Here is a 26,790-nt window from a genome sequence, read left to right on the forward strand (position 1 = left end):
TTTTTAATATGATGTCTAGATTGATCATAGCTTTTCTTTCAAGGAGCAGGCGTCTTTTGCTTTTATGGCTGCAGTCACCACCTGCAGTGATTTTGGAGCCCCAAAAAGTAAAGTCTCTCACTGTTTCCATTGTTTCCGCATCTGTTTGCCATGAAGTTATGGGACCAGATGCTGTGATCTTAGTTTTTTGAATGTTGAGTTTTAAGCCAGCTTTTTCACTCTCCTCTTTCAATTTCATCAAGAAGCTCTTCAGTTCCTCTTTGCTTTCTGCTATAAGGGTGGTGTCACCTGCATATCTGAGGTTATTGATACTTCTGCCAGCAATCTTGATTCCAGCTTGTGCTTCATCCAGCCTGGCATTTCTCATGATGAACTCTGCATATAAGTTAAATAAGTAGGGTGACAGTATACAGCTTTGACATAGTCCTTTTCCGATTTGGAACTAGTCTGTTGTTCCATCTCTGGTTCTAACTGTTTGTTGGTTCTTGACCTGCTTACAGATTTCTCAGGAGGCAACTAAGGTGGTCTGGTATTCCCACCTCTTTAAGAATTTTCTGCAGTTTGTCATGATCCACACAGTCAAAGGCTTTGGCGTAGTCAATAAAGCAGAAGTTGTCTTTAATTGGGAATAAAATAGATTGAGAAGTATGCTTTTTTATGTTTTACTTCTCTCCTATGTTTAATTTTTCAGAATTCATACTATAAAGTAGATAGTTTTGAAAATTGATACAAGTGGCATGGCATTTGAGATAATGTCAGAAATAGTTAATTTTGTTGTTAAGCTTATTTTCACGGTTATGTTTATCATGGCCTTAGCTAGGAAACCTGCAATTGAATTTTTAGATGATTTTAGTACAGTGTTCTTCAAACTTTAATTTGCATAAGAATCACCTCAAGAGCCTGTTAAAACAGATTTCCATTTCTAACATGATCTTAGGTGACACCAAGGCTGCTGGTCTGAAGACTTACAGTCTGAGGACCACTGTTTTAGGTTTTGGAACAAAAGGTTTGCACATGGATTCTCTCTCTCTCTCACATGTGCATGCACACACACACCAAATGATCAAAGGGGAATTTTGAAGGATTTAAGTAGTTATTTCAAGTCTATTAGATTAAACATTTATTAACAAAGTTACTGGAAGCTTGGACAGCATGTGCCAAGGACACTTCTACATTTGAGTCTTTGCACTTTTTGCTTCCTCAGTCTATAATACTTCTCTACTAGAAATGTGCAAGGCGCCTTCCTCACGTTTTATCAGGTCTTTGCCTGTATAAAACAGCTGCCCCGTTTTGCTTTCCTGCTTTGTTGTTGTCCATAGCACCAAATCACCATATTGTGTGTGTTACACGTTACACTTTTTGTCTCCCTAACTTAGAATCTAAGTTCCAAGAGGGCAGGAACTTGTTCCCTGCTTTATCCCATGTTCTTGCCTGACATGTAGTGTATGATCAATAAGTATTGATTAAATTAATTGAATGAAGTAAAACAATGTTTGCTTTTACCTCTGTGAGTTAGATAAGATTTTAAAATATTCATCAGGATAAGCCTCTTTCCTGGTCCATTTATGTACTGTCTTATAGAGATAAAAGTTGGATGTAACTTTTGGGTAATAAGTGCTTCCTGGGGAATTCCCTGGTGGCCTACTGGTTAAGACTTGGTGCTTTCACTGCTGGTGCTCCAGGTTTGATCCCTGGTCTGGGAACTAAGGGCTTCCCTTGTGGTTCAGTAAAACCTCTGCCTGCAATGTGGGAGACCTGGGTTCGATCCCTGGGTTGGGAAAATTCCCCTGGAGAAGGAGAAGGCTACCCGTTCCAGTATTCTGGCCTGGAGAATTCCACAGACTGTATAGTCCATGGGGTCACAAATAGTTGGATAGGACTGAGCGACTTTGACTTTCACTGGGAACTGAGATACCAACACACGGCCAAAAAAATGTGTTTTCCCCGAATGTAGCACATCTATTGTTGCTAAAGAAGATGAATCCAATGACCGGGCTGACTTTAATTTTCATATTAATTAGAAAACAAATTTAACAAAAGTGCACTGCTCTATCAGTTAAGGACCCAGCAAGAAACAGTTAATTCCGGCTGAAATTTCTTTTAAGAGTCTGCTCAGAGATAAATGCTGGTGGTTAAAGGAATACATAGAGGCTAGCAGGATGCTCAGAGACTAGCAGTAGTGGGAAGCTGCCGCCACCACTAGGACTAGACAAATAAAGGGAAGAAACTGTGTAACTGCAGTGGAGCAAAGGCTGGCTGGCTGGAGCTGTAGTTTTAAAGATAGAGTGTTTGAGCAGAGAGAGCCCAGGAAGAGAGACTTCACTTTCCTTCCTCCTCTGATAGCTAATGACCTCCAGAGTCTCTCATGAGCCACTTTGTTGAGACAGTCATCGAAGATGGTGTCAGGGAAGTGCAAGTGAGGACTGGTACAGAATCAAATCTGTGATTTGGTAGATTTTATTGTGTAGAAAGAGCTGTTTATTAAGAGAAATACACTTCCTGGTGGCTTTCCTAGTGGCTCAGAGAGTAAAGAATCTGCCTTCAATGCTGGAGACCTGGGTTCGATCCCTGGGTTGGGAAGATCCCCTGGAGAAGGAAATGGCAACCTACTCCAGTATTCTTCGCTGGAGAATTCCATGGACAGAGGAGCCTGGCGGGCTACAGTCCATGGGGTCGCAAAGAGTTGGACGTGACTGAGCGACTAACACACACACACAGATAGAAAACCGTTAAGTAACGGTACAGGTAAAAATCATGGCTAAAGTTGGGAAATGCTCAGGAAATAGTTATGTAAGCCACATTGTATTCAGCACTGTCTCCTCTAAGCTTTGTTTTTCTGATTGGTTACATAGTATTTTGATATATTTTAATTAGTGTCTGACTAGTGCTCCACATATACATGTTCCAGGTAACTGAATATTAAGATTTAGTATACATAATTTTATTCACCTCTTGTAGAGATAATTGTATTGTGATTTCCTGAAATGTATTTAATTTCCTAATCTCTTTAACTAGATTGGTGGTTCTCAAAAATATAGCATACACCAGAATCACTTGTGAGGGTCTGTTAAAACAGGTGAGTCCTACCTCCTGGATTTAGTTGGGCTGGAATGCGGCCTGAGAAGATGCTGATATAAACGGTGAAGGGACCACATCTTGGTAACCATGAGAATTAGGGTTTACTGAGCTTACTGTAACTTTTCTTGATTTTCTTGATGACTTAGGATCATTTACCCTGTAGAGGGGTATTGAAGCATGGGGAATATTTCCTTCCGATAGTGTTTCCAGGTCAGTTTTGGCATCCTTATTTCGTTATTTCTGTCAAGCACATCATGCTTTCTTTCATCGTGCTGCTAGTATTTCCTCTCTCTCTCACTGTAATCTTACACTAAGCTGCTCTGCGCTGTGGTTAAATAAATTGGTTCATTTTAGTTTAAGAAAGAGGGTCTGCAAACAAAATTCATGAGTTTCAGTTACATCTATTTTGACTGTTAAATTTTTACTGGTTTATTCTCAACAATACCTACGCATGTGTGCGTGTTAAGTCGCTTCATTTGTGTCCTACTCTTTGTGACTCTATGGACTGTATAGCCCTCTGTGAGATTCTCCAGGCAAAAATACTGGAGTGGATTGCCATGCCCCCCTCCAGGGGATCTTCCCAACCCAGGGATCGAACCTGCCTCTCTTAACGTCTCTTGTATTGGCAGGCGGGTTCCCTAATGCTGCCACATAAGTGACCTTTGGTTAAAGATGGTGTTAATTTAATTTGTGATGTACTTGCCTCCTTAGGTGAATAGAGATCACAGGAATCTCTTACTACTTTTAGTAGCTAAATACCTTAGAGGAAGTCTACGCAAGACTTACTTTACATACTATACAAACTTTTCCTGCAGTGCTTCGTATCAGGTATGCCTTTTGGGTGCTTGCCTGGTGGTCCAGTGGCTAAAGCCTCCGTGTTGCCAGTGCAGGGGCTCAGCTCAGTCCCTGGGTGGTAACTAGACCCTGCAGCCACAGCTAAGGCCCAGTGCCGCCAAACAGTCAGCAGACACGTATGTTTTAAAGTATGCCTTTCTGAAAATTTACATCTTGAAAGCACTTTCAAGTATTTTGGAATATGGGGGAGTAAATAAATACTTAAATATAAATAGCAAGGTAATAAACGTGTGTTTTTATAAATACTGAATCTTGGAGTAGGTATAGAATCTTTGCCAGAAAAGCCAGTACTTTGTAACACTAGCATAGAGAAGGGGAGCAGTGAATTTGTGTTTTTCAATAGTATTCCATGGCTGTTGGTTTCATGTGTTGCTAGAGAGTTTACAGATCTGTTCAAAATGTCTCTTTGGAGCAAAAATAATTGCTTATTTCCTAGTCGTTACCTACACCTTTTCGGATAATCAGAAGATACTGTCCAAGTGCCTATATCAGAGGTATCTTCCATCTTTTCTATTGACAGGATTTTTCAAGTCCTCTTTGTCTTGGGTTTGCTTTCAGGCTTTATGTATACTACCTTAACTTTATTGTTTTTTTGTGCCTGCTGATTCATTTTTCCCCTTCTGTGACTTTCTGATCCTATTCTGTGAAAAAAACCGTTGCCTGAAACTGGCTACCTCACCCCAGGTTGTTTCTGCCAGCCTTTTTTCTCATTACTAATGACATTATCAGTGTATGTTTCTGTTAATACTTAGTAAATTGTGAAGTGCTTTCACATTATTTCATTTGATCTTCTTTATAATTCCTATCAAGTAATAGTAGGAAAGGGTGTTATTCTTATTTTACCCAGAGTAAATCAGAGTACAGCCTACTGACCCCAAAGTGCATGCTAGATATTCTGCAACAGTTGTGTTTGTACCTTGGGCACATTACTTCATTATTCCTCTTCATTCATCAAGTGGCACTGTTAAAAGCAGTTTTATAAAATTGTTGTGAGGATTAAATTGAATAATGTATAAACTGCTGAGAACAGCGTCTGCCGCATAGCAAAGCTATAGTGAACATTAATAATGCTGATAGTTGTTGTACCATAGCTTTTTCTCCCTTTAAAAGTTACTGTAATAAAATTCTTGGTTTTTAGGCAACATTTAATATAACAAAATTTTACCATCAATGAAAGTCTTAGATTTTTTTATGTTGCATTTGTTGTCTTACTGCCTTTTTATTCACCTAAATTTTTGTTGTTAAAGAGTGTACAGTGAAATATTTGCTTGAGGGAGCTGTTGAAGGTATTTATATTGCTTTAATATGCTGGGATCAAGATGGCTACCTTTTGTCTGGGATTATAGCATTTTAGTGCATATCTTACTACTAAATCTAAAATGTATATTGTTTAGTTGAAAGCCTGTTGGGGTTTTTTAACGATTAGAGTCATGTGGCCATTTGGGGCAGTTACTGGCTCGTGGATACATGCGTGTAGAAGAAAGAAAAAAGTAGGAATTTCGTAAAGTCTATAGAATTTGTAAAATGCATTATGTCAGTGTTAACTCAAGTAACTAAATTTAGGAAACTTTGTTGGAAATAGTTATATTTTGCTCGGTATGGCTTTCTGTACATAGGTACTTATTTTAAAAGATAAATTTCTAAACTGCCTTCCATGTTTTCCTCTTCAACAGGGCATTCTTAGCAGGGTTACAGAATCTGTTAAGAATATTGTGCCTGGATGGCTACAGAGATATTTCAGCAAGAACGAAGATGTATGTAGCTGCTCAACAGACACAAGAGAGGTGCCACAGTGGCCAGAAAATAGGGAAGATGACCATATATACTCTGATGAGGAGAGCGCGAACATTCATGACGGGAGAATCACTCCTGAGCCAACAGGCAGTAATACAGAAGGTAAATAGAATGTGGATATTTTGTTTTGAATGATAGGTTTTCATGCCTTAATCTAAAATATTTTTATATTGCCTAGCTGTGGTAAATCTAATTGTGTAGTATAGAAACCATGTTGGAGAAGGGTGATGATCACCTTCAAATTGGTATCTTTTTAATTTAGCAGCTTTTTGTTTATTAAGGGAGGTTGAAATACTGTATCAGTTGAGCGCCAGCTCTGCTGTTAGACACTGGGTTTGAATTTTCACACCACCAATTGTTAGTCGTGTGATTTTGGTCAAGATAATCTGCTCTCCTCTGTACGCTCATAAGTGGTTTTGAAGAGAGTGAATGTGAATAGGTCCTGAGACTAAGGGAGCAGTGTGGTAAGGCCCCCCAGCACGTGGATTTGGGTGTGGTGAAGCTGCAGTTGGCTCCCTCCCTCTGCAGCCTGCCCAGCTGGGCTGTTTAATCTTAGACTGTTTTAAATGTGTTTTGGATTTACTTAAGGCGTTTTTGTGGGGTTTGCAAATATTTAATAGCTTCAGGTAACGCATGAATGTGACATATTTGGGAATACGACTCTGTCATTCACGTATTTTTTATAGCCCTGCTGAGACGTACTTCACATAAATGGGTTCACCCATTTAAAGTATATAGTTCAGTGATTTTCCTGTTGTTGTTGTTCAGTGATTTTTAGTACATACGGAGTGTTTCACAGTGGATTTTAGAACATTTTAATTACCATCCTTCCCCACCCCATTCCCCTGAAATCCTATACCCATTAGTAGTCACTACCCATCCCTGCCCCTCCAGCACCAGGCAACCACCAATCTTTATCTATAGATTTGTCTAGACTGATGTTTGATATAGATGGAATCATAAAATATGTGATCTATTATAACTGGCTTCTTGCACTTAACATGATGGTTTCAGGGTTTATCCATGTCATAGCATGTATCAGAACTTCCTTTTTATTGCCAGATAATATTTCATGGCTTGGATAAACTACATTTTATTTATCCATTGACCAGTTGATGAACATTTGTGTGGTTTCTACTTTTGCAGTATTGAGAATACTCCTTTTTTGAGTATTCCTGTGCAAGTTGTTTTGTGGATGTGTTTTCTCCTGGGTAGGTACCTGGGAGTAGAATTGCTGGGTCATCTGGTAATTTAACATTTTGAGGAAAATTTTTCTAAAATGACTACACCATCTTACCTTCCCACTGGTGTGTGTGAAGAATGCAGTTTCTTTACCCTGGTAGTGTGTGAAGGATGCAATATCTTTTTTACTTCTTTTTTTTTAAATATAGCTCTTCTGGTAGATGTGAAGTGGTATCTCATCGTGATTTTGATTTGCATCTCCCTGATCACTAATAATGAGCATCTTTTCACGTGCTTCAGTTCAGTTCAGTCTCTCAGTCGTGTCCGACTCTTTGCAACCCCATGGATCGCAGCACGCCAGGCCTCCCTGTCCATCACCAACTCCCAGAGTTCACTCAGACTCACGTCCATCGAGTCAGTGATGCTATCCAGCCATCTCATCCTCTGTCATCCCCTTCTCCTCCTGCCCCAGTCAAAAGCATCAATTCTTCGGCGCTCAGCCTTCTTCACAGTCCAACTCTCACATCCATACATGACCACAGGAAAAACCATAGCCTTGACTAGACGGACTTTTGTTGGCAAAGTAATGTCTCTGCTTTTCAATATGCTATCTAGGTTGGTCATAACTTTCCTTCCAAGGAGTAAGCGTCTTTTAATTTCATGGCTGCAGTCACCATCTGCAGTGATTTTGGAGCCCCCCTAAATAAAATCTGACACTGTTTCCCCATCTATTTGTCATGAAATGATGCTACCGGATGCCATGATCTTCGTTTTCTGAATGTTGAGCTGTACGCCAACTTTTTCACTCTCCACTTTCACTTTCATCAAGAGGCTTTTTAGTTCCTCTTCACTTTCTGCCATAAGGGGGTGTCATCTGCATATCTGAGGTTATTGATGTTTCTCCCAGCAATCTTGATTCCAGCTTCCTTCTTCCAGTCCAGCGTTTCTCATGATGTACTCTGCATATAAGTTAAATAAGTTTCGTGTGCTTCAGATCAGATCAGATCAGTTGCTCAGTCATGTCCGACTCATTGCGACCCCATGAATTGCAGCACGCCAGGCCTCCCTGTCCATCACCAACTCCCGGAGTTCACCCAGACTCACGTCCATTGAGTTGGTGATGCCATCCAGCCATCTCATCCTCTGGCCTCCCCTTCTCCTCTTGCCCCCAATCCCTCCCAGCATCAGAGTCTTTTCCAGTGAGTCAACTCTTCGCATGAGGTGGCCAAAGTACTGGAGTTTCAGCTTTAGCATCATTCCTTCCAAAGAAATCCCAGGGTTGATCTCTTTTAGAATGGACTGGTTGATCTCCTTGCAGTCCAAGGGACTCTCAAGAGTCTTCTCCAACACCACAGTTCAAAAGCATCAATTCTTCGGCGCTGAGCTTTCTTCACAGTCCAACTCTCATATCCATACATGACTACTAGAAAAACCATAGCCTTGACTAGACGGACCTTTGTTGGCAAAGTAATGTCTCTGCTTTTGAATATGCTATCTAGGTTGGTCATAACTTTCCTTCCAAGGACTAAGCGTCTTTTAATTTCATGGCTGCAGTCACCATCTGCAGTGATTTTGGAGCCCAGAAAAATAAAGTCTGATACTGTTTCCACTGTTTCCCCATCTATTTCCCATGAAGTGTTGGGACCGGATGCCATGATCTTCGTTTTCTGAATGTTGAGCTTTAAGCCAACTTTTTCACTCTCCTCTTTCACTTTCATCAAGAGGCTTTTGAGTTCCTCCTCACTTTCTGCCATAAGGGTGGTGTCATCTGCATATCTGAGGTTATTGATATTTCTCCCGGCAATCTTGATTCCAGCTTGTGTTTCTTCGAGTCCAGCGTTTCTCATGATGTACTCTGCATAGAAGTTAAATAAACAGGGTGACAATATACAGCCTTGACGTACTCCTTTTCCTATTTGGAACCAGTCTGTTGTTCCATGTCCAGTTCTAACTGTTGCTTCCTGACCTGCATACAAATTTCTCAAGAGGCAGATCAGGTGGTCTGGTATGCTCATCTCTTGCAGAATTTTCCACAGTTTATTGTGATCCACACATTGAAAGGCTTTGGCATAGTCAATAAAGCAGAAATAGATGTTTTTCTGGAACTCTCTTGCTTTTTCCATGATCCAGTGGATGTTGGCAATTTGATCTCTGGTTCCTCTGCCTCTTCTAAAACCAGCTTGAACATCAGGAAGTTCACGGTTCACATATTGCTGAAGCCTGGCTTGGAGAATTTTGAGCATTACTTTACTAGCGTGTGAGATGAGTGTGATATATCTTTGGAGGAATGGGCTATTCAAATCCCCCTTTTCCATTTTTTACCAGGTTATTTTTCTTTTTATAATTGAATTGAAAGGGGTTTTGACATATTTTGGATATAAGTCTCTTATCTATATATGATTTGCAAACATTTTTCTCCCATTTTAGCTTCTTGATGGTGTCCTTTGAAGCACAAAAGTTTTAAATTTTGAGGTCCACTTTATCTCTCAAGTATATATTTCTTTTCAGTATATATATTGTTTTCTTTCACTGCATGTTTTGATTTCCAGTTACAGCAATTTTTTTGATAACTTAAGTCTTGTCTTGCCTCAATAATTGATATGAATATGTACCTATTAATTTTGGTATACTTAGTAACTTATTTTCCTGCCTGATTTGCTTTTAGTGAGAACTAGTGAGCGTGAAATGGGCTGAAAGAGGGATTCTTATTTTGGAGAAGTGGCAAATCTAACTTTTCTTAGTGATACTCAATTTGGTTTAGTCTTTTTTATTAGAGTAACTTAGGGAGTTTTAGGAGAAGGCAATGGCACCCCACTCCAGTACTCTTGCCTGGAAAATCCCATGGATGGAGGAGCTTGGAACGCTGCAGTCCATGGGGTCGCTGAGGTCGGACACGACTGAGCAACTTCACTTTCACGCATTGGGGAAGGAAATGGCAACCCACTCCAGTGTTCTTGCCTGGAGAATTCCAGGGACTGGGGAGCCTGGTGGGCTGCCGTCTATGGGGTCGCAGAGAGTTGGACACGACTGAAGCGACTTAGCAGCAGCAGCAGAGAGTTTTAATATCTGTACTTTTCAAGATCTCTTTCTAATATATTACTAGCAACCATCTGGTGGTTTTACTTGGTAGGTCTCTAGGGTGACTGCTTCTGTGTCATTCTCTTCTGACATCGAATGGGACCCCAACTTCTCTCTTGACTAGAGACTTGTAGTGTGCACCACCATATATCTACCGTGACTGAAGCTTTTTCCATCCTAATGCTTGTGGGGATTAACTAACTTGAAGAATTCAGTTTAGGTGTGAGATAAATGGAGTGTCTCATTGTACAGCTGTGAGGTTTCTTTCTGTTTGTGTGTTTGTACTTTTGTTGAAATGATGGCAGTGGTCTGCCAAGGTTCATTCCCACTTGGATTTTATTCATTATATTATTAAGTTTACACAGTAGCTTTCTATTATATATATACATAGTACACACACCTTTGTGAATAATTTGTAAATTTAAATTATTATGGAAATTTTCAAAGTACAAAAGGAAGGAGGGGGATAATACGGTAAACCCCTCGGACCTGTTAGCCAGTTTCAGGGACAGCCAGCGTACGGCTGACTTTGTTTTCCTCGTTCCCACGTCTGTTCACCCGCCTTCTCATTCGAACTCCTCTGATTTAGAAGCAAATTGTGAGCAGCTTTTGATACTAACTTCAGAAACTTGGTGACATTTTTCCCTGTGTCTTGTCTTAGAGCTGACTCCTGCTCCTGTCTTAAAATCTGTAAGTTCTAGGCAGATCTCTTTTGACAGGCTGCCTCCGTCTTTCTCAAAGTATTCAGTACTTACAGCCACATGTGTGACTACAGTATCAATTGATAACTCTCCTGTGTGATGAATATAGATCTTATTAGATAATGATAAATAACGATAAATCTTATTAGATAACCATAAATAACGATAAATCACTTTGTTTACTCTGTGAAACATTATTCTTAAATTTGACAGTGCGTTCTCAAAACAACTTAGACATACTTGCTCTTAAAGTAGTGTAAAATTAGATGTAACAATCCTGCATGTTGCTTACCGATTACCAGTGTAACTCATATATTAATAGTAACTGGACCAGGAGAATATTGTACATCCTTCAAATAGCACACCCTTCAAATGAACGGTTACAGAATCTGCAGCCTCTTTGATACCTGCTGTCTGCAGCTTTCTGCGTTTATGCACCTCCTTGTATTGCGTGTTTTAATGATGGTGAGCCATGAGGTGTCTAGATTTCTTTTACTCGGTTAATGGCATTAATCAGTGAGGAGAACCTCAAATAATGTAGAGGATAGATTTTTATCGATTCAGTAAGAGTTCAGGCCTCTGAGGGGGACACCCACAATGGTGCATGTACCATGCTGGTCAGCCATGGACTGAAGTTTAGATTTACTGGCTGATTAACGCTGTGATACCATAGGTGTGCTCTCGGAAACTGAGCCTTTATGGCTGATGGGAATCTGTAGATGACATGACCTCATTTAGTCTTACTGTCCCCAAATGTGTCCTTTATTGGGCCTGGTTTAGAGGGTAAGGAAGCTATATAAACCTGAAAAACTGGCATTGCTGTTAGCAGCATACCTTCCAGTAGAAGTGTATCATACTAGCTTGCTTTTTCTCTATGGCTTCTGTATATGCTAGATTGAGTAGATGTCTGCCAATAGCTTGAAAACATCCCATGGGATAAACTGCTGCGGGGGTGAGAGAATGGGTCAGTAAAAAGCACTTTTAGGATCTACTACAAAATTAGAATACTTCATGCTATAAGAAACATTTCAGCCTATGTGTATATGAATCCTGACTGTGGAGATAATTGAAATATGATAGTCTTTAGATACCAATAGGTGTAAGTGCCAATACCAGTAAATTTTGAAGCTCCTGCCAGTTTCTCCCTTAACTTGAGCAAACTTGGTAAGAAATTATTACATTAAACACTAATTTCCCATTCCCTTCCCCTCAGCCCCTGGCAAACACCATTGTACTTTTGCTATGACTTTGACTGCATACTTCAAATGAGTAGAATCGTAAATATTTCTCCTTCAGTGACTGACTCACTTCACTTAGCAGAATGTCTTCAGAGTTCATTCGCATCGTTCTATGTATCGGAATTTATTTCCTTTTTACGACAATAATATTCATTGTATGTATTTACCACATTATTCATTCATCTGTTGATGGACACTTAGGTTTCTTCCAACTTTGGCTGTTGTGAATAATGCTGTTACGAACATGGTTATACAGATCTCTTTGAGACTCTCAGTTCTTTTGGATATATATCCAGAAGTGGAGTTGTTGGGTCGTGTGGTAATTCTGTTTTTAATTCTTTGTGATAGTAGCTGTCCTTAGGAGTGTGAAGTGGTATCTCACTGGTTTCAATATGCATATCTCTGTTTAGAAATGTTGAGAATCTTTCCATATGCTTGTTGACTGTGTATCATTTTTGGACAAGAGTCTGTTCAAATCCTTTGCCCAATTTTTAATCAGATAGTTTGATTTATTATTGTAGGAGTCCTTTATATGTTCTGGATATTGACACCTTATCATATATATGATTTGCAAACATTTTCTATTTTTATTTCTATTTCTTTTATTCCTTAAGTTGCCTTTTCCCTCTTGATTATCATGTCTTAGTGCTCAAAAGTTTTTTAGTTTGATACAGTCCCACATGTCTTTTTTCTTTTATTGCCTGTCATATCTGAGAAATCATTGCCAAGATCAGCATCTTAAAGCTTTTCTGTTTTTTTCTGTAAACTTTATATTTTGGAGTCTTATGTTTAGATCTTTAATCATTTAGTGCTTATTTTTGTGTATGGTGTAGGAAAGGGTCCAGTTTCCTTCTTTTGCCTGTGGATATCCAGTTTTCCCCAAATTATTTATTGAAGAAACGATTCTTTCCATTGACTGGTGTTGGTGCTCTGTCAGGGATCATTTGACCGTGTGTGTAAGGGTTTATTTCTTGGCTCTCTGTTATGTCCTTTTGGTCTACATGTCTGTCTTTAGGCCAGCACCATGCCTTTGATTGCTGTTTTGTAATGATTTTTTGAAATCAGGAAGTGTGACATCTCCATTCTTGTTGTTCTTTTTCAGGATTATTTTGGTCATTAGGGGTCGATTGAGATTCAATAGGAAGTTTAGGACGAATTTTTCTATTTCATCAAAAAAGGATCATTGGGGTTTTTTTGTTTGTTTGTTTGTTTTTTAAAGAAATTGCATTGACTCTGCAGATCACTTTGGGTAGTATTGACATTTTAACAATTTTAGGTCTTTCAGTCTAAGAACATGGGATGTTTTTCCATTTATTTACATCTTAAATTTCTTTCAGTCATGTTTTGTAGTTTTCATCTTGCAAGTTCTTTCACTTCCTTAGTCAATTCCTAAGTGTTTTATTCTTTTTGATGCTACTGTTAATGGAATAATTTTCTTGTTTTTCATTGTTAATGTATAGAACAAAACTGATTTTTGCATGTTGATTTTGTATTTTGCTACTTTGCCAAATTTGTTGACAAGTATATTTTGATCACTAAAGTGTATTTTGGCAGTAGGCTAGGCAAGTTAATTTCACTTAGTTGAAAACCTTGTTTGGCTAAAGAATATCTTAAATTGGGCTTATCACAGGAGGCTTCAGTGTTTTGAATGGAAGTTATGTTTATTATATAGTATATTTTCTTGAAACAAACACTTTTATTTTGATAGTACATTGCTTTTTCTAAACTGAGTGTTAATAATGTTATTGCTGTTCTCTTTAGAACCCTCAACAACTAGTACCGCTTCAAATTATCCAGATGTATTAACAAGGCCTTCTCTTCATCGGAGCCATTTGAATTTCTCCATGTTGGACTCTCCTGCGTTACACTGTCAGCCCTCCACATCTTCGGCATTCCCCATCGGCAGTTCTGGATTTTCCCTCGTAAAGGAAATTAAAGATTCTACCTCTCAGCATGATGATGATAACATCTCAACCACCAGTGGTTTTTCTTCAAGAGCTTCTGATAAAGGTATTCTTGGCATTTGGTAGTAAATAATTTTGGTAGTAGAAAATAAATTTCATGGGATAATTTTTTTCTAACTTGGCTGTCATTTTCATTTTCTATTTATAAAAGCATAGGCCTTGTTATAGTGTTATTACTGTGCATTGCATATTTTTATTTCAGATATAGCTGTTTCAAAGAACACTTCGGTGCCACCTCTGTGGTCCCCAGAGGCTGAACGTTCTCATTCATTCTCACAGCACACTGCCACCAGCTCAAAAAAACCAGCATTCAACTTGTCTGCCTTTGGAGCACTTTCTCCTGTGAGTCCTAATTTGATTTGATTTAACCACATTAGTTTTGAGGGCTTGTCTTATAATTTATCGTTATGTTTCTGTGCAGTCACTTGGGAACTCTTCAATTTTTAAAACAAGTCAACTTGGAGATTCTCCTTTTTACCCTGGAAAAACAACGTATGGTGGGGCAGCAGCCGCTGTAAGACAGTCTAAACTACGGAACACACCATATCAGGTTGGTTTGAATAGAAGGGGGCTTATACCTTTTTTTCTTTTAAAAACAAGTTAACTGTTGTCACTCAAAAAAAGTTTGGGTCCATTTATTCTTTGGTGAAATGATAAAACTGGATTGCGTTCTTTTCATTTAGGAACTATATTAATATTATTTTGCACCAAAGTGAACATTTTATCCATTATTTGTGTGTGTGTGTTTTAGAAAGTATGGTAGTTAATTCCTTTTTTAAAAAGTTGAGGTGTATGTAACATATAGTAGAATTTACCCTTATCACAGTATTTGTATTTTAACTAAACACATACAGTTGAATAACTACTTCTGCACTCAAAATACTGAATAAACGTTTCCATCATACCAGAACATTCTTGGGAAACTCTGTAGTCAGCCCTTCTTTGTACTTCCACCTCTTGGCAACCAGTATCTGTTTTCTTTTCCTGTAGTTTTCTTTTTTTTTCCCCCAGGATGTCATAAATTTAATCATACACTGTGTATTTTTTTGAATGTGGCTTATTCTATTTAGCATAATACACTTAGGCATTATGCAGATCAGTCTATATTTGCATATATCAGTAGTTAATTCCTTTTTATTGCAGTTATACAGTTTGCTTATCTACTCACTAGTAAAAGGATGCTTAGATTATTTCTAATTTTTGTCTATTGTGAATAAAACTGCTATGGACATTAATTTTCATTTCTCTTGGGTATACTCCTAGAAGTTGGATTGCTGAGTCACATGGTATATACATTAATTTTATAATAAACCACTGGAGTGTTTTCCAAAGTGGGTGCTACCCCTTTGCGTTCTCACCATACCGTCAGCACTTGTCATCAATTTTTTATAGGCATGTAGTGACAATTCCAACTTACTGTGGTTTTGCATTTCCCTAATGACCATGATGGTGCTTATTACCATCAGTATACCTGGGGTGAAGTACGTGTACAAATGTTGCCCATTAATAAAAATCTAAATTTTTTATTGAGTTACAATATGAAATATTAGTTTTAGGTATGCAACATAGTGGCTTGATATTTTTATACATTATGAAATAACCACAAGACTAGTTACTATCCATTGCCATACAAAGTTGTTAAAATATTGTTGAATATATTCCCTATGTATACATTACATCCTTGTGACTTATTTTATATATGGAAGGGTACACCTGTTAATCCCCTTTGGCAATTTAATCTGTCCCTTTTGCTCATTTTTAAATAAGTTTTTTTTTCTTATTCATGAGTTTTGAGAATTCATTATTCAGGGTGTATGTCCTTTATTAGATATATGTTTTACATGTATTTTGTCCCATTCTCTGGCTTATCTTAACAATACCTTGTCGAGAGAAGTTTTTACTTTTGAAGACGTTCAGCATATCAGGTTTTTTTTTTTTTTTCTTCCTTTTATGGTTCATGCCTTTGGTGTCATGTCTAGAAATTTTTACCCAACCCAAGGTCACAGAGATTTTCTTCTGTTTTCTTTTAAAAGCTTTATAGTTTTAGGTTTTAATTTAGACCTTTGATTCATTTTGAGTTAAAATTTTTATGTATAGTATGAAGTGTGGATCAAGATTCATTCTTTTAAACAAATGAATGTCCATTTTTTCTCGTACGTACTGTTTGTTGATAAGATTGTACTTTAACCATTGAATTGTCTTTGCACCTTTTTTGAAAATGAATTGACCATATATGTGGCTCTGTTTCTGGACTTTCTATTCTTTTGATGTGTGTGTGTGTGTGTATCCTTTTGTCAACACTGTTCTTTTGTCTTGATTACTATATCTTTATAGTAAGTCCTGAAATCAGGTACTCTGAGTCCTCCAAACCTCCCTCGCCCCTCACAGGATTCAGAGAATTGAAATTTTCAATTAAGGCATAAAGAAAAAAAGTTGAACATGAGCTTAATGACACCACCCAAAGACAGGTTGATGTTAACAGTTAATTCTTTTTCACTTTGCACATAAAATTCTGTTTCATAGTTATTTTCACTCTCTGAAATTTGTGCTTTAGAGTATAAAGTTCCAGCAAATAACTCAAGGTTTACATTATAGGCACCAGTCAGAAGACAAATGAAAGCTAAGCAGCCCAGTGCACAGGCCTATGGTGTGACCAGTTCAACAGCTCGGAGGATATTGCAGTCCTTGGAGAAGATGTCAAGTCCTCTAGCAGTAAGTTTTTAAAATCACAATTAGATTCAGGAATATAGCAAAATTTAAGCTTAGTGAGAAATCTTAATTTTGTTATTTCAACATTAACAGGATGCAAAAAGAATTCCATCTGTTTTTTCTTCTCCTCTGAATTCTGTAAGTTGACTTTTAAATCTTTAAAGAGGTACGTTTTCACATGTTGGTGATACCATATTTTTCAGTTTCCCGTCCATTCTAATGGTATTTTATTTATTTAGCCTCTTGATAGGAGTGGGATGGATACCACCACAGACTTTCAGGCCAAAAGGGAAAAGGTAAGCCTTCTTTAGCATTTATCTAAGGTACTGGCAGTTTTATATTTATTTTTAAGTTGGCAAATACATAAATTGGCTTTAGTTGATGGTCATTAGGGAACCTGTTTGAAAAAAATGGACTTTTTTTTTTTTAACTTGGATTTTGCAGTTTCTTGTGAGGGCCTTAGCACATGCTGTATATGTAGTAGATGGTATATATTAATTATGTCTTGGCATTTCCATTTTCAGTATCCTGGCAGTCTTTTTTTTTTAATAATTAATTTACAGTATTGTGTTAGTTTCAGGTATACAGCAGAGTGAATCAGTTATGCATATACATGTATTCCCTCTTTTTTTAAGTTCTTTTCCCATACAGGTTGTTACAGAGTCTTGAGTTCCCTGTGCTGTACAGTAGGTTCTTATTAGTTAACTATTTTGTATATTTCTGGCTGTCTTTATATGAGTAACTCTTATCTTTTGATAAATGAAGATAGGCGTGAACAGAGCTTGACATGTTTAATTAGCAGTTCAGTGAACTAAAGTTCTCATTGAACATAGTTACTTTGTAAGTTTTCCTCATAAACATGTCAAATCAGTTATGTGTGATAGGATTTCCAGTTTGCATAACTTCTTCCATCAGTCAGCCAAGACAGCAGAGCTAATGAAAAATGTAATAGTTATATCTTGATAAACCTTTTTATCACATTCTATTTGGTTAAAATTAGTTTGGGGTTTTATTGTGGGAAATGCTTGATAGTTAAGGTTAAAGAGGTATAATTTTTGTCAGTTATATTTATGTATAAGTGCCCTTAAGGGAAAGCAGATTCCCACATAATTCCTTGTAAAGCATTTATTACACCACCAGGTTCCCTCAGGAGTAATTGATTAAAATTATCATAAATCTCTGAATTAATTGTAGGAACTGTGTTCAAGATACTGGTAAATGACAATTATTTTACTGCAGTTCTGATGCAGAAAAGAAAATATTAATTGAGCTTTTTCTTGGGATAGCATTATTTCTCAGTTTTTAGTATTACCTTATGGCTCAGCTGGTAAAGAATCCTCCTGCAGTGTGGGAGATCTGGGTTCGATCCCTGGGTTGGGAAGATCCCGGAGAAGGGAAAAGCTACCCACTCCAGTATTCTGCCCTGGGGAATTCCATAGACTGTATAGTCCGTTGGGTCGCAAAGAGGTGGACTCGACTGAGACTTTCCCTTTCAGACATTTGTAATAAAGCAAGAGGGAATTCATTATTGGCTGCTGTAATGGGATTAAGTTAAGCCATTATCTGCTTTTCTGTGACTCATTTATATCAGATTGTTTAAAAAGAAGTAAAATTTTAAAATTATGTCATAAGAGAAGTTCTCATCAACAAAAATTTTATTAGTGATTGAGTATAGTATAAGTTGATGGGGTTGCAAGAGTCTGACACAACAAGTAAATGACGACAACAGTAGTTTCAGTAAAATTTTGGTAGCGAATGCTAGGAAATATAAAGGCCAGGATACAGTATTGTTGTTCAGGTTTCACAGTTGCAATCAGAACAGTCTACAAAATAGACTTTCTCATTGAATTGTAGGATCACATTTGTGATGAGGATTTAGGGAAGAGCTAGGGACTAGATGGAGGCTTTGCCCTGGAAACCAACATTGTTCACAGCTGCTGCTGGGTGAAAGGACTGTATTCATAGTATTATAATCTTTGGACAAAGTAGAAGCCCTTGGCTTTATAGTTATCTCACACCAACTGGACTTTTGCTGTGTTTCAGTGTACCAAAAGACGTTGACATAACACTTGTGTTCTTCGATAACAAAGCCAGTTCATCTTAAGATTTGGAATTCTTCACTGTGCTTTACTAATTAGACTTAAATTGTAAAGACTTGGTTTTTAAATAACAATGGAGGAAAGTTTACTTGGAGAGATTTGCACACATTTTAAGCAATTAAAGTTTTCATAGCTGCTGCTGCTGAGTCGCTTCAGTTGTGTCCGACTCTGTGCGACCCCATAGATGGCAGCCCACCAGGCTCCCCCGTACCTGGGATTCTCCAGGCAAGAACACTGGAGTGGGCTGCCATTTCCTTCTCCAATGCATGAAAGTGAAAAGTGAAAGTGAAGTCGCTCAGTCATGTCCGACTCTTAGTGACCCCATGGACTGCAGCCTACCAGGCTCCTCCGTCCCTGGGATTCTCCAGGCAAGAGTACTGGAGTGGGTCGCCTAGTTAAATATTTATAAGTGAAGAAAATATAGATAGTAATTTGGGGAAAATGTGGCAAAATCAATTTTGGTTCATATATTTGAGATTCATCCTGTAAAAGCTTATTCAAAATGCTCTGTAGAAGTTTCCTTGTGTGTGTCACATGTGTGTGAAGTCATTAAGTTTAGAATAAAATAGTCGGTGAAACCATTCTGAAAGTATATGTATATATAGGTATATGTCTAAATAAATTCGTACTTACATAGATTAATAATATCAATGTTAATACACATTCGTTTACTTTTAGTTTTTCCTCTTAGTGTTTGTTTGCACCCACTGTGTATTTCTCTAGAACTAGGTACTCATAGTCTCTCGGTTATATTAGCTATTGTCAAATAATTTTTAGACATTCGTGGCTGGTATATGAAAATAAAAGTTTGTCTTTGATTTCTGCCTCTCTCTAAGGTGGACTCTCAGTACCCCCCTGTTCAGAGACTCATGATCCCAAAGCCAGTTTCCATAGCAGCAAATCGAACTGTTTATTTTAAACCATCTTTGACTCCATCTGGTGAATTAAGGAAGACTAATCAAAGAATAGATAAAAAGTACAGTGTGAGTATGTGTTTATTTTCACTAGTCTTTGAGTATTGATTAAAATAAATAACACATTGTAAAGTACAATTATTTACTATTGCAGTCTAGCAACTAGATAATGCGTGAAGTTTGTGAATTAGTGATTATGAATTGGTATGGCTTTTAATGGTTGACACCTTGGTCATATCCTGAATTAGTGTTTACTAGCAAGCATTGTTTATACTAAATAATTTTGCCACACTACCTTTATTTGTGTGTTTTGTCTGCGTTGTTGAGCTATTTGAAAATTTCAGGTATCATGACTGTTCACCCAGAGTACTTTGGTATACTATATGATACACTAATATCTCCTATGTTACCATGTTTAAGAAAGTTAATGTCAGTTCCTTCCTAATATTATCTAATAATCTAGTTCATATGTTGTTTATAGCTGCTGCTTTTTTGCCACTGCTCAGCTTGTGTGATCTTAATTCCCCAACCAGGGATTGAACCCTGGGGCTCTGGCAGTAAAAGTACCGAGTCCTAACCACTGGACAGCCAGGGAATTCCCTATAGCTGCTTTTTTGAGCGGGTATCCAAACAAGTGTATTACTTGTGGTTTTGTCTTTCTAGACCTCAAATCTTTACTCTCACCACACTGTTTTTATTCTTATGTTGCTTCTGTATTGAGATGTGATTCTCATACCTTGCCATTCACCTTAGAATTTATAGCTCAGTGGATTCAGTGCATTTACAGTTGTTCGTCTGTGTCACTAGTCAGTTCCAGAACATTCTTATCGTCCTCTCCCCCACATCTCATATCCATTAGTAGTCACTTCTCACCTCTCCACCTCCAGCCTGAGGCAGCCATTTATCTTTCTCTTTAGATTTACTTATCTGGACATTTCGTATATATGAAATCTTAAAATAAGTAGTTCTTAGTGTTTGGCTTATTTCATATTTTCATCATTAGCATGATGTTTTTAGGTTCACCTCATATCAGAACATTGTTCCTTTTTATTGCTGAATAATATTTCATTGTTTAGATGTAGTGATTTTGTTTATCCATTCATCAGTTGAGGGACATTTGGGTCCTTTTCACTTTTTCACTGTAATGAATAATATTGCAATGAACTTTGATACAAGTGCCAGTTTTTTTGTGGACATTGATATTCATTTCTCTTGGGTCTTATACCTTGGAGTAGAATTGCTAGGCACATTGGTATTTGAAAAGGCCAGATCATTTGTCTTGTACTTTGTCTCATGTCCTGGGTCTGTCTGTTTTCCTGTGTCATTTAACTAAAGTGTGTTCTTTTTCCATTTATAAAACATCTTCCTATTTGTGCCTTTGTTGGTTTAAGCTCATTGAATCTTCATGGCAACTCAATTTCTTGAAAAATTTCAAACTGAAATTGAGAGAATAGTACAGTACAGTATTTACCTATTTGCTTTAACTTGACTCACCAGTCTTTAACATTTTGTCATATTTGCTTTATCAGACTTTAAAAAATAATTTGAACATAATTTTGGACTTGCATGAAAAATCTTAAGAAGTCCACATTTTACTACATTTCCTTTATCTTTTTCTGTTTCTACAAACAAGAAATTCCCTCACATACCTGAAGAAGTTACCCAAACCAGAAAGAAACGTACCATCAATACAATACTGTTAATTGCAAATTTTGTTAGGGTGCCAGTTGTCCCAAAAGAACAAAGATGGAAGATCATGTGTTAAATTTGTCAAATATCTTTATCTCCTTTAGAACAGTTTTTTTGGTTTTGGGGGGATTTGTTTTTGGTATTTCATAACATTGATATTTCTGAAGGAGTACAAGGATGTTTGTTTGCTCATGATTAGATTCTGGTTGGAGAAAGAAACGGCAGCCCACTCCAGTGTTCTTACCTGGAGAATCCCAGGGATGGGGGAACCTGGTGGGCTGCCGTCTATGGGATCGCACAGAGTTGGACACGACTAAAGCGACTTAGCAGCAGCGGCAGCAGATTCTGGTTAGGCACTTTCGGTAGTAATACCACAGAACAAATTCTGAACTCTTCTCAGTATCATAATATCCGGCAGTTTCTGCCAGTTTGTCCTGCACTGATGCTGTGATCAGCAGTTTAGGTGGTGTCAATGGGATTTCTTCACTGTGAAACTGCTAGTATTGTACCTTTTATAACTAATAAGATAACTTTAAGAGTATAAATATCCTTTTTACCCACCACTGTTAGCAGTTTTGATGATATTTGCCTGAATCTTTTATTTGTAGATGCCAAATGGTGGTTTTCTAATTCTACTATTTCTTCTACCTTTATGAAGTTGGTTTTCTACTGTAGGAAGTTTTCTCTATGTATGTATTTCTCTATGTATTTATTTAAGTCAGTGTGAATTCTTAAATTTGATAAGATTGTAATCTTTTATTAGGATTATTTATTTTGATGTTCACTGTCCCATATTTGGCCTTTGAACCGGCTCATGTCCTTTTAATATTTTCACATCATTTTTCAAGCACTTAGTTGCTTTTTAATATTATAAAACAACCCAGGCTCATCTTGTGAGTTTTCAGCCCCAGCCCTGAAATCAGCCAGTTCTCCAAGGAACCCTCATTCCTTTAGATGGAAGAACTCTTTAAGTTGCAGAGAATCATTTCAAAAGGACCGTCAGTGTAAATTTGATTGCACATTTAATAGGCCATAAGTAAAATATTTGTGTGGTTGATAATGTGTATTAAATTTGTATGCTACAGTTTTGTTTAAAAGACAGTTGTGCTTATTATCAGTTTGTGTATAATCACACTGTAACTCTTGGTCATCATTCAGGTGACAGGGTATGAGTTGTAGATTTTAAAATTCATTAAACAACTGTCAAATTCCTGACACCAAATATTAAAGTTCACAGATAAAAAGGTGGTGTTAAAATTAAATAAGCAGCTATATAAATATGTTATATTCCTTTTTTTTTAGACTGATTATGAAAAAAATACTACACCAGGACAAAATAGAGAGCAACAAGAAAGGTATTGTCATCTTTATAGTGAAGCTTCTTTATATTTTTTGTAAGGCCTATATTTGATTTGTATCTGCCTTCTTGAAGATTAAGAAGTTTAAAGAAATAGAAATCTACACATAGAAATCTGTGAGCTTTTAAAATCACATTCAGCTGAACATTTATTTTCTTAATTGTTGACAGATCTTTTTTTTTTTTTTTTTTAGTATTAATTAACAAGTTATGGACCAGAGTAATATTTCATTTGTTTTAATTTTCTTTTTCTTTGCCTAGTGGCTTTTCTTATCCAAATTTCAGTATGTCTGCAGCCAATGGTTTATCTCCTGGAGTAGGTGGTGGAGGTGGCAAGATGAGGCGAGAGAGAACACGTGTTGTGGCATCTAAACCTCAAGAGAAGGAGGTAAGGTTATGCTCTTTGACATATATTTTAAAGTATCTTAATATCTTGAAGTTTATTATTAAAAGTTTTGATGCGGTGATGAGGGACCCACCTGGAGGTCCCTTGGAAGGATGAGGTTAGGGGAGACCCAGCATAGGAATTATCTACCATTGAAACAGTTCCTTAAAAGTGTGTGCATGTTTTAAACTATCAGGCTTTTTAAACCATCTTCACTGTGACCTAATCTAATACCTTAAATTTCTTGGGTATCCCTAGTCTAAAGCCATAATTTTTCAAATAAAACTATTGCAATTGAAATTATTTGACCCTTGAAATAACTATTATGTAGTTTGATTTTGCCCATTCCTGAAACATGATGTGTTTGTCTCATGGGCCTTTTCCTTATTATTTGTAAAATATATCAGTCTTGCAAAAAATAGCAGGTTTTCCCTGTTACGTATTTATCCAGTATGAAGACTCAGCACAGCCCATTCTGCAGGTGCCTTTGGGTTGATTCCTGTACACGCCAGTGTGAGCATGTATGCACATCTCCCCCAGTACACGTGTAGGACTTCTCCAGGCTACTTGTCTGGGAATGGAATTGTTGGATTGTAGGGGATGATACACATCTTGCCTTATTGCTCTTCAGGGTACTTTTACAGTTTAATGCTTCCACATAACAGGTAGATCTGGTTTTCCTTTATTTTTACCAGTACTTGATTTTTTTTTTTCTTTTTAATATTAATGTTATGAATGTGAAGTGGTATGCCATTGGATTTTTAATTTGCATTTCCTTCTTTACTAGGGTGAGGAGACATCTTTTTGTGAGTTTCTTGGCCATTTTGCATTTTCTCTTGATCCATTTTTTTCCCCTTTGGGTTATTTCTTTTACTGGGAAGAATTCTTTATGTATACTGAACATGAAAGTTTGAAAACGATAAGGACTCACTGAAGATTGGTTAAATTAACTTTTCTGTTTAGGTTGCACTGTATATTTTCTAACTACATTGAGTTGCATCTGGGTCCATTTCAGTCTTCTGTAAATCAGTTTCAGCCTGGCTAAATCTTTGAAGTTATGTATATCGTACTTTGATTTGTGCTTTTTTTCTAATTGAAATTGTATTTGTGGCTTTCTCATTGACCCATGAGGAATTAGGAGTATGTTTTTAGGTTTTTAAGTAGGAGGTCTTCTGTTGACTGTGAAATTAATGTTTTGATTGAAATTGCTCTGTGTGTGTGTGTTTCCTTCGTATCTATTGGTATTTTGTTTTGCAGCCTTGCTTAGAGTGAGAGGTCTGTGTTTTGGTTTTTTTTTTTTTAATCTCCCCTTTTCCAGTATAAGATCTTGTCCTGCGTTTGTGCCTCTCTGACTTATCAGAAGCTTGACTTTGGCAGTTTGGGCTTTCTGCCATATGCCTGTTGGGTTCTGATATTTGAGATCATGCTGGGGACCTTGGCTCAGTTACGGGTCTTGAGACTTTGCCCTTAGGTTCTACTTGTTGCTGCGCTAGAGTGTGGGGAAGGGAGGGGATGTGTTACTGCATTACAACATCTTAAAAATAAAGTTGATCATGTAGCATATAAAATTTTGTACTTAGAAAATTTTTCTTTTCTGCTTGAAACTCTTTATGTAGATTTGATTCATTACATTTAGAAAATGAGTTATTTGCCTTGCCCATGTATACGTAACAAAGTGAGTATCTCATTCATAAAGGATTAGATAGTTCTTTAGAAAAGCTTTTATATTTCTTGGTAAAATGTGTGGCCCCACCTTCTTAAAAGTTTATCCTGATAAGAGGAAAGCATTAGCTTGGTTTAGTGTTTACCAGGTGACAGATTGGGAGTTTTATTTCCCTTTAGTTTCTGTTTTTAAAGATACAGTTTCTAAGATCTTCAGCTGTAGCTTAGACTGATCTATATAGCTCAATTTTAGCTGTCTTGCAGATAGGTATGTGTTTAATATAACTTTGCTGTTTTGAGACATTTGGAGGGGGGTTAAAAATTTGTTGACTTTTACTATCTGGTTTACTAAATGTGAGGAGTTTTATGAAAATCAAAGCCCCTTTATCACCTTCTCCCTTCTCTGGACCCCCTCTCCATTCCTGCCCACTGCTGGTTTTGCACCCCAGGATGCCTCCCCTGACCTGTCTGTCCCTGCTTTGTTCCACTCAAGTTACAGTCTCCACATTTCTGAGGAAAGAGATACTAATAATGAGTGGCTGCCCAAGTTGGTTGCCTAGTCTGTGGGGTTTTTTCCCCCCAAACTTTTCATTTTATATTGGAATACTGCTGATTTACATAATGTTGGGATAGTCTCAGGTAGACAGCAACAGTAGACATGAAGTCCTGAGGTTATATATATTTAACTTTTTAAGTAACTGACAGACTTACTTTCCCCAAAGTAATTGTAACATCAATGGATGGGGCTTTTGTTACTCTACATCTTTATCAATAGTTGATTGTCATCTTTTAAATTTTAGCCATTCTGCTTTGTGTATGACGATGTCTCATTGTAATTTTAATTTGCCTTTCCCTCTTGCTTAATATTTTGTTCTTGTTTATGTGTTTATTGGCCATAATATCTTCCTTTGAGCAGTGTTAATTTAGAACTTTTGGTCTTTTAAAAATAGGGTTGTCTTACTATTATTCAGTTGTAGGAACTCTATAAATTTTAGATCCAAGTACTTTGTCAAGATACGTGTCTTACAAATATTTACTCTCTGTCTGACTTGCCTATTCCTTTTCCTAACAGTGTCTTCTGATTAACAGATGTTCTTACTTTTATGAAGTCTGAACTTAAACATTTTCCCATTATATTTACTGTTTGTATCCTAAGAAACCTATCCCTGTCTACAAAAAAAGTCTTCCTGTGTTTTCCTCTAGAAGATTTATAGTGGTGTTTCTGTGAGAAGATTTTCCTAGTTTTCTTTTGGATTTCGTATATGATCCATAGATTATTTAGAAGTGGGTTTAGTCATGACTTTAATGTTGTGAAATGCATTGAGACTCGCTGTAGCCCAGCACGTGGTCTGCTTCTTGAGTCTTGCCCATTGTGTATTCTGTGGTTGTTGAGTGTCAGATAAGATGACTGTAATAATTCTAACGTCATCTTTGTTCTTACTGAATTTTGCGGGAAGTAGGAAGGGAGGTATGTGTCTAGTAAATTGTTGAGATATGAGTTAAAAGTTGTCAGCTTTTACTTGGTGAGTTTGTCTTTTTCCTGTTAATTATATCAGTTTTTGCTTGTTTATCTTGAGGCCCTCATTGGCGTGTACACCTTATCTATGGTGGCCTCTCAGTAATTTACCCCTTTTAATATTACTAAATGTCCTTTAAAAAAGTCTTTGGAAATATTCTTTGTCTTGAAATCTACTTTATCTGGTATTTAATATAGCCAGCCACTCTGATACTAAAATATGCGTTCTTAGGGTTACTATTTGCAAGTTAAATTTTTGTCCATCCATTAACTTCCAATCTATTTATCTGTCTTTATGTTTAATGTAAGTAAATCTCTTACAGAGAGCATGTAATTGAGTCTTGCTTGCCCTTTTTTTAATTTTCTAATTTGCATGTTTACTTATAAATAACATAATTACTGGTATGGTTGGATTAAGGTCTACCTTTTTTTATTTTCTATTTTCCCCATTTTTTTATTTCTCTCTTGTTCTTTTTGAAAGCTTCCTTCTTTTGGGTTAATTGGATATTTCTTAGCATTCCATTTTAATTATTTGTTGGTTTTATATCTCTGACCCTTCTAATAATTTA

The 26,790-nt window shown here is 37.1% G+C and overlaps 1 protein-coding gene across 5 annotated transcripts in view; it reads left to right on the plus strand.

Moving 5' to 3' along the window:
- NUP153 (nucleoporin 153) overlaps window positions 1-26,790 on the plus strand; it is an 81,686-nt gene that overhangs the window by 19,211 nt on the left and 35,685 nt on the right. For 4 of the 5 annotated variants that reach the window (XR_015152485.1, XM_086370166.1, XM_086370164.1 and 1 more), the window contains exons 2-11: window positions 5,607-5,829; window positions 13,688-13,936; window positions 14,093-14,232; window positions 14,312-14,440; window positions 16,486-16,602; window positions 16,693-16,737; window positions 16,839-16,895; window positions 19,535-19,681; window positions 22,604-22,656; window positions 22,920-23,046. Coding sequence is in view for 4 of the 5 variants with exons in the window: in XM_086370164.1 (XP_086226290.1) it covers window positions 5,607-5,829; window positions 13,688-13,936; window positions 14,093-14,232; window positions 14,312-14,440; window positions 16,486-16,602; window positions 16,693-16,737; window positions 16,839-16,895; window positions 19,535-19,681; window positions 22,604-22,656; window positions 22,920-23,046 (1,287 nt within the window). In the remaining variant the exon portion in view is untranslated. The remainder of the gene's footprint in view (window positions 1-5,606; window positions 5,830-13,687; window positions 13,937-14,092; window positions 14,233-14,311; window positions 14,441-16,485; window positions 16,603-16,692; window positions 16,738-16,838; window positions 16,896-19,534; window positions 19,682-22,603; window positions 22,657-22,919; window positions 23,047-26,790) is intronic. The other variant, XM_086370167.1, reaches the window with a different exon arrangement.

This window comes from Bos grunniens, chromosome 23 (genome assembly GCF_055505025.1).
Source record: "Bos grunniens cultivar Pamir isolate PY7600 chromosome 23, Bosgru_T2T1.0, whole genome shotgun sequence".
NCBI lineage: Eukaryota > Metazoa > Chordata > Mammalia > Artiodactyla > Bovidae > Bos > Bos grunniens.